At 49.6% G+C, this 11,892-nt stretch overlaps 1 protein-coding gene across 2 annotated transcripts; it reads left to right on the top strand.

The window, feature by feature from the left end:
• Window positions 1-3,472: 3,472 nt before the first annotated feature.
• Window positions 3,473-5,456, top strand: LOC105869852 (olfactory receptor 2A12-like). Of its 2 annotated transcripts, none has more exons than XM_012761970.3 (3): window positions 3,473-3,564; window positions 3,860-4,015; window positions 4,129-5,456. In XM_012761970.3, the coding sequence occupies exon 3, from the start codon at window positions 4,139-4,141 to the stop codon at window positions 5,084-5,086; it is 948 nt and encodes a 315-aa protein (XP_012617424.2). In that variant the 5' UTR covers window positions 3,473-3,564; window positions 3,860-4,015; window positions 4,129-4,138; the 3' UTR covers window positions 5,087-5,456. The 2 variants fall into 2 exon arrangements, with proteins under 2 accessions (XP_012617424.2, XP_012617425.2); XM_012761971.3 differs by having other exon boundaries at window positions 3,921-4,015.
• The last annotated feature ends 6,436 nt before the right edge of the window (window positions 5,457-11,892 follow it).

An 11,892-nucleotide genomic window follows, 5' to 3' on the forward strand; every position in this document is an offset into this window, starting at 1 on the left:
CCCACTAGGTGGAATTTTAGTGTTATAATTAGCTAAGGACAACTGAAGCAGCTCTAAAACACTCAGGGCCAGTAGGGCTGACAAATTCAGGGCAAGAAAGTGCTGAGCAGTTTTCCTGATACCTGTTCAGTCTACTTTCTAACAATATTGCTGAGCATTCTAGGTTTGCACAGCGTTTCTGCTTTGTGGTCGGGAACCTGCATTTTCCCCTCCTCCCTCATGGGTAAAGGGGGACTATTGTATCTAAGCCCTAGTTGTCCCCCTATTTGACTTGTGCAGCCTTGGATAAGATGCCCGAAGATGTAAAACACAAACAAACGTGTTTGAGAAAGAAACACAGCACATCTTATTAGTTTCATCACTGTGTCACACAGGGATGTGGCAGTCAGCCACGGACACCCCTCCCGACCCCCGTCCGAGGTCTCAGTGGGAAGCAATTTCAGTCCCCAATGGAAACTTCAAAAGGATATCCAGCTCTCCAGATCCAAGCCGAAAATATCTCGGAGGCATTAAACTTTCTGGCTGTATGTGTCATCGCGCCCAGAGGCTTAGTGCTGTTTGCCAGCACAGACAGGGAGTCCCCAGGGCTTTTCAGGGGCTGGAAACTCTCCAGCCCTGTTCTGATGCAAACAGGACCCTTGGATCTGCCAACTGGAAGTCCCTCGCTGCAGGGCTGCTCCTGGTCCAGGACACTTAAGAGAAGCACAGCGTTCCCCTGCAGAGCTAAGGAGAGGAGGAACTGCTTTCTCCTGCACGCATGCAACAGAGAAACCAGACCGGTGCTGCCACAGGAGGGAAGGAGGCCACTCAAGCAGAAGGACAAGCATGTGTAGGTGGCACTGAGGGAGGCTGGGCAAGTTTGCTTCCCTGGGCATCCCCAGCAATGGACAAAGGAGCCCCACCCCAGTCTTCTCTCCCAACTCACTGGGGAGGAGCGGAGGGAGAACTGCCCTTGCTGAGCGGAGCCCATTCCTATCCAGGGCACTTTCATGGCCGTTTCCTGACTTGTGCTCGTCCCTCTCAGGGCCACCTTCCCACCTCCGCACCAGACAGTGTCTTGGGGCTCCCTAGTGGGAGGCATCTTCTCCCTTCTTGTCTACCAGAAGCCCAGGGCCTAGCAGGAACAGAGGAACACTGGCAGGTGGAGCGAGGAGGGCGGATGAGAATAGGAGCTAAGCTGGCGAGAGGGCTAGACGAAATTGCAGCTTTACCTTGCCTTTGTCAGAGGCAGGAGGCGCAGTGGTCCAGAGCCTGGCAGGCTATGCAGCCAGAGTCCCAGGCTTTAGTCTTCATCCTGCCCCTTATTAGCTTGGTGGAAGGTAGAGCAGACTCTGATCTTAAAGCACAGAAAATTAGAAAAACCAGCCTGCCCATCCCTACTTTCTCCTGGCTGGGTGGACGCTTACTCTCTTTCCCAAAGCACTGACACTATCAGGAGTCCAGGATTTTGTCAAGCCCTGAACATTTACCATCTCTGTGCTAGACCCTGTGGACAGATGTAAAAGAGACACACCTGTGCCTTCAGCCTGGCAGGGAAGACAATAAACACATAAAAAAAACCACGGCTGGACTGGTCAGATGAGGAGGAAGAGTGGGAGGTAGAAGGCAGAATGGATTAGGGAAGGCATTCCCAGCAGAGGAACAGCTGGAGCAGAAGGTGGTGGCATGTGTGGCAGGCACTGAGGAAGCCAGCTAGCCTGGAAGATCTGTGTCTCCGTGGCAGGAGACCCCTGCAGCCCAGACTAGGATCACTTTGGGGGTCGTGTGTTAGCATCATGGTTCAGAAGTCTCACTGAGATAACTAGAGAATCACACGGACATGAAAACTGGTTAGAACCATTGGGGAGAATGTTCTACAGTTCCATCCAGATTGTTGCAAAAGGTACTAATTCATCTCTTTTTTATGGATGGAACAAATGTTACATGTACTCATTATTAAATTGGAACTAACTGATGAGCACACATTTTTACCCAGAGGCAGGTAAAACTCAGTGGAAATCAGTGGGGGGAAAGGCCGGAGCCAGGGTAAAAACCTACGCAACGGGTCCAGTGAACGCTATTTGGGTGATGGGCACACCTAATAGCTGGGACTCCAGCATGACAAAAGAGATTCATTTAACCTAAAACATTCATATCAATTTTAATTTAGAAAATTAAACAAAAATGGTTAGAACCAGATTGAGAAAGGCCATGAATTCCAGCCATAGGGGCTGATTGCTGAGACACTATCTGCAGGTGGGGGAGGGGGAGGGGGGCATGGAGGGGTCCTGTGCAAGAGTCCAGGTCTGGAGTGTGGACGGGGGCAAAGGAGGATGTGGGATTTGGGGACAGGAGTATGTGAGCACCTCCTCTTTCTCAGCCCTGTCGTCTTGGTGCCAGGGTTTGACATGTGCACTGCTGACCACACCTTATCTCTTGAAGGTTCCCCTCTCAATGTCCGAGACTGAGCTGCCCCAGCCTCCTCTTACTTTCACAAACCTTCCTTCTCTGGGACATTTTTCTCCTTCATCCAATTATTAGAGTTTCTGAAAGCACAGAACACACATCTAGCACTATATTCTTTAGCCCATTCAGCCTGGGACAGCTTTTCCATCTCCCACTCCTCCCCCATCATCTCGTGACACTCGGTCCTCATAATCAGGTTTTCAGCTTTTTCCCCTGGAACCTCAGATCCTCAAGAATGCTAGTGCACCTGCTCTCTCCTCTCTCCACACCTCCATCCACATAGCTTCCCATGATCTAAATTGCTTGCATTTATTGCACTTTCTAGAAACCAGGCATTTTTCTTTCAGTCTCCACTATGCAGATATTACCCTCATATTACAAATGACCCTGGGACTCTGAGAGGCTAAGTAACTTGGGAGTAGGTAAAGAGGTTACCAGGCTCGGGTGTGTTGAGGCCCGAGTCTATGTCTGTATATTCTCTGGGTGTGTGTCTGCAGCTCCTGGAATGAATCTCCTGCCAACACAATCCTGCTCAACGGGCTGCTGCGCTCAGCCCTACCCATGGTGCTCAGGCACTGAGGCAATGAGAGGTCAGCAGCTGGTGCTCCTGGTACCAAAGAACACCAGAGCTCGAAGGGCCTTTTGGGGCCATTGAGGCCACAACAGCCTCATATTATAGATGGGGCTGTGAAGCTCAGAGAGGGATATGGAGTTACCCAAGATCAAGCCAGGACTACCCCCAGCGCTTCTGATTTCCCAGTTCATTCCACTTATACTAACCCTTTTTATTTGCCTAGTGTTTTTATTTGTCATGATGTCTTGATATACAGCATCTCATATGCTCCTTGTCGTAGATGTTCTATCTCTATTTAACAGATGGGGAGACTTAGGCCAAGGGAGCACAGGGGATTCTCTCAAGGTCACACAGCTGTAAGTGACAACCATGGAACACTCAGGGAACAATGGAACAATGGGGTCCTGGGGTGGTAATTCTAAGGATTCAACAGAAAATTCCTCCTATACCTGGTACAGGAAACAAGGCCCAGGCAGGCCTCAGGGGGACTGGGAGCAGCAAGCCAGGAGCCAGGGGTCCATGTCTTGGGTGCTCAGGGCTGTGAGGTCTGTCCCCTCTGTCCCTAGCATGTCATTCCTCATCTCTGTAGGACCTCCTATTTCCTCTCCTCTATAGTTGCAGCTACATGTGACTTTGTGTTGCCACCACCCTAGCTCTGAGTTGAAAGTATCCCACAGCCCACAGACACAGTCAGTGTCATCATGTTAAGTTCTCAGCAGAGGCATCTAGATGCTCACTCCAGATTGGGACAATTGTGCAGCCCTGATAAAACTCGGCAGTAGGAAGGGGTTGGTCTGGTTCCCTGCTACAAACGTGACTACCTAATTCCTTGTCTTCTAGGGTGAGGGTGGTTTCCAGAGATGACCCCGTGACCAGTCAGGCATCCTTTGCTGCATTACAGGCATGAATCCAGATCTTCTGACCTACTGCCCACCAGCACGGCTGCCCTAGATTCTTGACCTTTTTGTCCAACTCAACAAAGGTTTGATCTAATCTGTAAGTTACTGTGCATGCTGTTTTGGGTGTATGTGGTTCGGGTTCTGTCAATCCCATCCTCCCTTCCCCAGGACCAAGGACAGAACAGGGAAGTCTTTGTCTCTCCTTAATAGGCAGATCGCCATGCAGACCGTTGGCAAGGAAAACCACAGCTCTGTGTCCGAGTTCCTCCTCCTTGGCTTCTCCAGTGAACCACAGGTCAGAATGGCCCTCTTCACCTTCTTCCTCCTCCTCTACCTCATCACTCTGCTGGGCAATGGACTCATCACCACCCTCATCTACCTGGACTCACGCCTCCACACACCCATGTACTTCTTTCTCAGTATCCTTTCGATGGTGGACATGAGCTATGTCACCACCACTGTGCCTCAGATGTTGGTTAATATGGTATTTCCAAAGAGAACCATCTCCTGGGGAGCTTGTGTTGCCCAGATGTTCATCTTTTTAGTCCTGGGTATTGCTGAGTGTGTCCTCTATGCTGTTATGGCTTATGACAGGTATGTGGCCATTTGTTTTCCCCTTCACTACAGCCTACTCATGAGCCGTCCCATTTGTATCAAGATGGTCATAGTGTGTTGGTGCATTAGCATAGCTTCGTCTCTGGTGTACACTGTCTTCACCATGCGTCTGCCTTACTGTGGCCCTCACAAGATAAACCACTTCTTCTGTGAGGTCCCTGCTGTCCTGAAGTTGGCCTGTGCAGACACATCCTTCAACGACCGGCTGGACTTCATCTTGGGTTTCACCCTGCTCTTGGTCCCACTCTCCCTCATCCTGGCCTCTTACATGCGCATCTTTGCCTCCATCTTCAGAATCCGCTCATCCCAGGGGAGGATCAAGTCCTTTTCCACATGTGCTTCCCACATCACTGTGGTCACCATGTTCTATGCACCATGCATGATGATGTACATGAGGCCCGGGTCCTGGTATGACCCCGAGCGGGACAAGAAGCTGGCGCTGTTCTACAACGTTGTCTCTGCCTTCCTCAATCCCATCATCTACAGCCTCAGGAACAAAGATGTAAAGATGGCTTTCCTGAAAGTGTTTGGAGACAGAAGGACACCTCAGTGACCTGGGATGTTTCAGAGTTGTCCACAGTCCTGGGCAGAATGGATGGGGCTCTTTAGATGCAGTAAAGGTACAAAGGTTGTGACCCACCTGAGTCTTCCTGGAGCTGTGAGCAGCCAAGAGGTTGTGACCACCTCAACTGAAGATGCTCCAAACTCATTTGTTAGAAAATTTTCAGCTGCCACCACCCAAAGTCTCTGTTGAGTATTGCAGGCAAAGGATTTCTTTGCAAAGACTATGTCCTTGAGTTTCATGGCTATTGTTTTATTGTTTTTCCTGGGTTTTCTCCTTACCTCTGGAAGTCTATGTCAGTTCAACATGATCGTAGCCAAATATTTAACATGTACGCTATATTATTTTCTATAATCTCTATTGCTGTATCTCTATCTTTTTATCTCTGTCTCTATCAATCAATATATGCATACAGGTATATGTAGATGTAGTTGTGCATAATATACACACATATTTTTCTTTTGTGAAATATATATCTTTAACATGCACATTGTTTTTCTGCACTGTAGTGGAATTTGGGGTAAAAATGACATGAACAGTAGGCAGATTATGGAGGGAGATAGTCTTGTGTTACTGTCTGACAAGCACTTACTAATAATATTAAGAAATGCTTTTTGCACTAGGTCCTATAAAATCAGAGCTACAACTATTTAAGCTCATATTTGTACAACCATATGGCTAATAATTGGTCTAGTCTTGGCTCAGCTTGTAAAACTAACTCTTACCAGTTCAGTTTAAAATTTACATTTTAAATCTCATTTTTATTTTGACAAAACAAATATAGGCTGAGTATCCCTTATCTGATATGCTTGGCACCAGAAGCGTTTCAGAATTTGAATTTTTTTGAATTTTGGAAAATTTGCACTATTCTTAATGGAAAAATGCAAATTCTTTCTGCAAATGCAGTGAGCATTTCTTTTGAGTGTCAAGTCGGTGCTCAAAAGTTCAGCTTTTGAGCTTCTGGGTTTTGGATTTTCAGATTAGGGATGCTCATATACAGAACACACACAGTGCCCTGTAAGTCTTCCTTGTGCTTCCTCCCAGTTATTAGGCCTCCAAAGTTAACCACTATTTGGAATTCTACCTAGATTCATTTTGCCCATTTATGAAGCTCATACAAGCTCATACACAGTGTGCACTTCTTTCAGTGTGAATTGGACGTGTGATGCTATTTTCTCCCTGGTGCATACATTTCCCGAAGACTGTGTTCAACAGTGGATTCCTCTAAAGCTTACATAGTGGGTCTCAATGAGCATTTGGAGACTGAGTGAACAACAAATGAATGACATACAAATAAAACTGCAAAGAGATATCAGGAGGTACATTAGTATTCTAATGCTGCATTAAAAATTACCCTAGAGTTTAATGGCTTAAAACAATAAATGTTTATTATGTCACAGTTGTGGGTCAGGAACCCTAGCAGGACTCAGTTGGGCCCTCTGCCTCAGGGTCTCTCCCAAGGCTGCAATCAGAGCGTCAGAAGGTGCCGCAGGCATCTCGATACGCAACTCGGGAAGGATCTGCTTCCAAGCTCACTCACATGATGGTTGGCAGGCGTCAGTTCCTCACGGGCTGTTGGCTGTTGGACCGACAGTCTCAGTTCCCTGTGTGTTGACCAGAGGTTGCTCTCAATGGGGCCTCCCCACAGGGTAGCTCACGACATGGAACCTGCTTCATAAGAGCGAGTCACTGAGAGAGGGAGAGCTCATGCAAGATGGAAGTCACAGTCGTTTATAACTAAACCTCAGAAGTGGTATCTCATAGCTTTGGTGGGGATCGCAGTAAGGTGTGAATACCAGTGGGTGGGGAAGTGAGCATCTTAGAGCACTGTCTGCCAGAGGAGGTGTGTGGATTAAGCTCAGAATGGAGATTCAATAGGACGTGGGGAGCTGGCACCCATCAGCATACCTGCATGGAGGAGCGGTCTGCCAATCTCCTCCTTTGCCAGCAAATTAATAAACTCTTCTTTCCTTCTCCTCAATAAATAAATAAAATATACAAGTCATTGTATTCACCATATTATCAGACTGGTTTGCAAATCTAAAATTTTATTATATGCTACTTTTAAGAAACATCTAAAACATAAAGATGCATAGAATTGAAAGTAAAAAGATACAAAAAAGATATACTGTAAATGCTAACCAAAAGAAAGCTGGTATGGCCATATTAATAACTTACAAAATGGATTTTAGGCAAAAAAAACATTATTAGAGGTAATGACAATAACTGCACAACAAAAAGTGCAGTTCACGAATAAGATACAATTTATATGTATATTATAAATTTACCTGGTCTCCAGATGGATAAAGGACAAATTACAAGAATGAACAAATCCATAATAATAAAGTGTCCTTGAAACACCTTTTTTTGAAGTATTATGTGCATGCTAAACGTGGACAAATACTAAACGTGGACAAATCTTAAGGGTACCGCCTGATTAAATGTTCAGACTGAACTCATCCATGTAATCACCACCCAAATCGACACATAGAACACAAACAGCTTAAGCCTTCCTCGTGCTGCCTCCCAGTTACTAGCCCTTCAATGTTAACCACTATTCTGACTTTTATCTAGATTTGTTTTGCCCATTTATGAACCTCATATAGGCTCGTATGCAGCGTGCACTTGTTTCTTTGTGACCTAAAATGCTGCTGTTTTCTCCCTAGTGCCCAAATTTCCAGGCTCATCTTTGTTCCAAAAGAGCCATGGTATGTGCTGAGATCTCCTAAAGGAAGCACACACTACCCGACCGCTGCCTTCATTATCCCATTTGCACAGCAACCCTGTCTGGGAAGCTACAGCACCTCCTCTTTGTAAATGAGGCAGGACAGAGAGCTGAACCGACTTGCCCCAAGCCAGCAAGTGGCAGAAAGAGATTCAAAAGCACCTGACATCAAAGCTCGTGTTCGTTCCTCTGTGCCACGTGCTTCACCAACAGCTTGTCATTGCTGTCCTTGGACATCCTCATTTCTTCTCCTCTTCTGAAGTTTGATATCTGCCAGAATGGCTGGCACGGTTTTTGGCTCAACTCTGAATTTTGTCCTTTGTATGCGGGGATAACATCTCCTGCCCAGGATTGTGAGTGTTTAATGAGAAAACACAGTTGAGACATACTGTAGACAGTCACCTGCTGTTAGTTCTGTCTTGTGTTATAGACACAAAGTACTTCTTCTAGGATTTCCAGGACAGCAGTGATTTGGGTAATTGTATTCTTTTAAATAAGGATGAGGTATTTCATTACATGCACACTCTAATGAATTTAATTTGTATACTTTTGTAAAGTATTTCCTATTTTTATTTGTTTGGGTTTTTTCACACTCTGCCTTCTTCCAGAAAGGAATTAAGACAACTATTTTTTGATATAAATAAATTTGCTGATCAGAAACACAAATCCTTTGTCTAACAATTTCTGGTCTATCTGGTCTCTTGCTAGGTAATTGCATTTGCCGCCTTTCTGGGATGGGAGGATACAGTCCCTGGAGAACAAGTTGCAAGGCTGGGAATGGGCTGTGGACAGGAGCCAGCCCCCAACGCCCCCAGGGGCCACTGCACAGCTCCAGGGAGACTTCAGGGATTGGAGATCTAGCTGAGAGTCCCCGACCCAGCCAAACTGAAAATTCCAAACCTGTTTTCTTTGAATGCTGCCCTCGCAGGATCTCATGCCCCACGGATAACTTCTCTCAAGCCCTGTTCACACTGAACTTTGTTCTGTCCTCCCAATGCACCACTCATTCATTTATTCCCTCCGTACTTATTGATGTCTCCTCTTCCTCAAGGCCAGTGATAGACACTAGAAACACCAATGTAAGTGATGCTGTCACTGCCCTCACATGGCCTGCAGGGCAAATTCATGGCCATCTTCTTTCCCTTCTCCGTTTCTTGGCACATTCTGTTCCCTGTACCTGGGTTGTCCTTCCCTGTCATCTCCATCTGCCAAGCTCTCTTCTTTCAGACCCCAGCTCAGATACTGCCTCTTCTGTGAACTCGCTCACATCTCTCAGAGAAGAAGAGTCAGGGACCATCCTCTGTGTCACTCCAGAATCTTGTGTGTGTCCTTCCCCAGGCCTGAGGGACACTTGGACCCATGGTCACCCCACAAGCAGTCCTCACGCTCCTCACGGGCAGAGCCAGGGACACAGTCTTGATCATCTTTTGTCTCCAGTGACCAGTCGTGTCTGATGCACCACTAGCACCTACGAGTGTCTGTAGAATCCTCAGTCAGTGCCGCCACAGCACAGAGAGGGACAGGATGATGAGCCTGCAGGGCTGTCACAGGGAAGAGCTGGCGCTGGGTGCACAGTGTCGGGGAGGAGCAGGGCAGGCGTGAGAGCAGGTGACTGCAGAGGGAGACACGCCAAATTACGCAGGGAGGGCTTCACAGACGCGGGGGCACGGGAGCCAGGCATTGAGGACACAAGGGTCCCAGGCAGCAGGCCCCACGGGGCATCGAGGCTGAGGCGGCAGCATGAGGCAGGCGTCTGCAGGCGGTCCTGGCTGCCTGGATGCAATGAGACAACTGCAGGCGGGAGGCAGGAGAGCTGGGCAGGGGGCAGCGCAGGAGGGGCTGGGGCTGCCAGACAGAGCCTGAGATTGTGTCTGCAGGTGGAACCCGGGGAGGTTTTTGAGCAGGGAGGAACAAAGTCAGAGCCGTGTTCAGAAAGACAACTGTGGCAGCCCTGTGCACACTTCCGGCCTGTGGAGCTTGGTTGTCGAATTCAGGCCCTGCCCCTGAGAAGGGAGAGGGGTCACAGTCCGACAGTCTCTGGGTGCTCGGGGCTGGGCCCCAGGGACAGTATTCCAGGCTGTCCCAGGGAAATGGTGGAAAAGAAAGAGGTGTGGGGGCTCCCTGTGGGGCAGGCTAAGTCCTCCAGCCCTGAGGGCCTGAGAGAGAGCCTCGGTCAGACAGACTGGACACAGGCTCCACCGAATGGGCAGGTCCCCTCAGCTGTAGGAAGAGGCCCTCATGGCCAGTCGGTGCCACAGTGGACCCTGCTGGGGTCAGGATCAGACAAGCATGGAACAGAGAATGACCCTGTCACCAAGGAGGATGTGGCCAGCCTCAGTGTGGCCCAGGACTGGCCAAGGAAGCAAGCGGGAGGAAGAGGACACTTCATCCAGAGTGCAGGGAGCAGGGACTTTAGGGCTCCCAGTTCTGGCATGCCGACCCCCGACCCCCGCAGGGGACAGGAGCCCAGCCTGTGGACCCTCCTTCCCCAGAGCCTGGGTTCCTGGGCTCCCCTCCCATCAGCAGCTCCCCTGCCTGTCCTTGGCTCCAGACTTCCTGCCAAGCCCAGCCCACCCTCCTGGGGTGACACATGGGCCAAGCTCCAAATAAACCTCCAGTCTCCCTGGGGTGTCCCTGGACCATCTGGGAGCCAGTGGACTCCTCAAGCTCAGAAAGGATGGAGCCCAAAGATTCCTTTGCTCTCCAGGTGACACTGGGCTCCTCCTTCCCCTTTGTTCTTCCCTGAGGCCTCACTCTGCACCCTCCGCCCTGCAGCCCTGGCCCCTCTCTCCTGCTCTGTTCTCCACGTGGGGGGCCCTCACCAGGTGGTCAGAAGTAGAACACACCCTAAAAGGGCTGGGACCCGATAGGCTGCTGGGTACTTTAAGACCTTGATGGGCACCAGACTTTATAAGATACATATTTCAGTGTTCCTTGTTCCACACTGAATAGAATTAATATATCACTTACTGTAAAACTGTGTAAGAGTTTAATGAGTTCTAGTTGACCAAGAGATAAAATATTATAGTTAATGGTCATTTAAACAGTAATTTGTATTTTGGGCACCCCTACTTTTTAATGATATGTTCGTGGCAAGCAGAGGATCTGCATGCAGGAGCCCGTGATTGTTTCTCTCAGGTCTCCACACGTGTGTAGACGGTGAAGCGCGAGGACTCCAGACACTCTGCCTGCAGAGCCTCACGGGTGAAACAGCCCTGGGGACGCCGCTTGGCAGGGGGAAAGGACAATTTCTTGGTCTTTCTAACCAAGACCTCCCAGGGTGCCTCATCTTTTTCCTTTCCTGGGGAAAGAGGAGCAGCTGAGGAGCGACCTGCCCTGGCTGCAGGAGAGGGCCTGGCCTGGGGCCCTGGGGAGGGGGCCCCCCCGCAGCGGGAGCCCAGGGCTTCCTCCTGAGCTGGTGTCTGCAGGAACTGTCCTGGCCAGGCCCTGGGGCCACGTGCCCCTCAGGAGTGGCCCCCTGAGGCTGACAGGGCTCTGCCCACACCCCTGCCCTGCAGATTATAAGCTCAGGACAGCAGTGTCCCCAGGCATCCTGGGGAGAAGCGAGGCTGCTGTGCCCTGTCCCCAGCCTTGCTGGCTGAGCTGCGGGTAGGATCCCTGCCTGGTCTGCGGTTCCCGCTGGCCCTGCCGGTCTCTCTGCGGGTCGCCTCCCATGTCTATGTGAGTGGGCACCAGGCTCCCAGAGACAGCTTTTCTTCCTTTCTCTCTGTCCACCTGTTGCTTCCTCTTTCTCTGGGCCTGCGGGACTCTCTGTGTCTAGCTTTCCATCTCCCTCCAACTGTCCTCTCTGCCTCTGTCTCTGTTGCTGTCTCTGTCTCCAAAGTTTCTGTCTCATCTCCCCCTTGTCCTTCTGTCCAGCTCTGATGTTCTCCAACAGGGCCTTTTTGGCTCGCTCTGTTTGCCTTTCTTCCTCTTGCTCTCTGTCTCTGTGCCTCTGGGTTTGCCCTCAGTGCAGCCCTCTCTAGTTGTCCTTGTCACCCCTCACCCTCTCTAACTCCAGGGGCCTTCCCCTGCTAGCCCTGCCCAGCTCTCCTCGGAGTCTCCCCACCGC

The sequence above is a fragment of the Microcebus murinus genome, chromosome 2 (genome assembly GCF_040939455.1).
Source record: "Microcebus murinus isolate Inina chromosome 2, M.murinus_Inina_mat1.0, whole genome shotgun sequence".
NCBI lineage: Eukaryota > Metazoa > Chordata > Mammalia > Primates > Cheirogaleidae > Microcebus > Microcebus murinus.

Excerpts from the sequence above, each read along its gene's own strand:
- LOC105869852 (XM_012761970.3), top strand. The coding sequence starts at position 4,139 with ATGCAGACCGTTGGCAAGGAAAACCACAGCTCTGTGTCCGAGTTCCTC.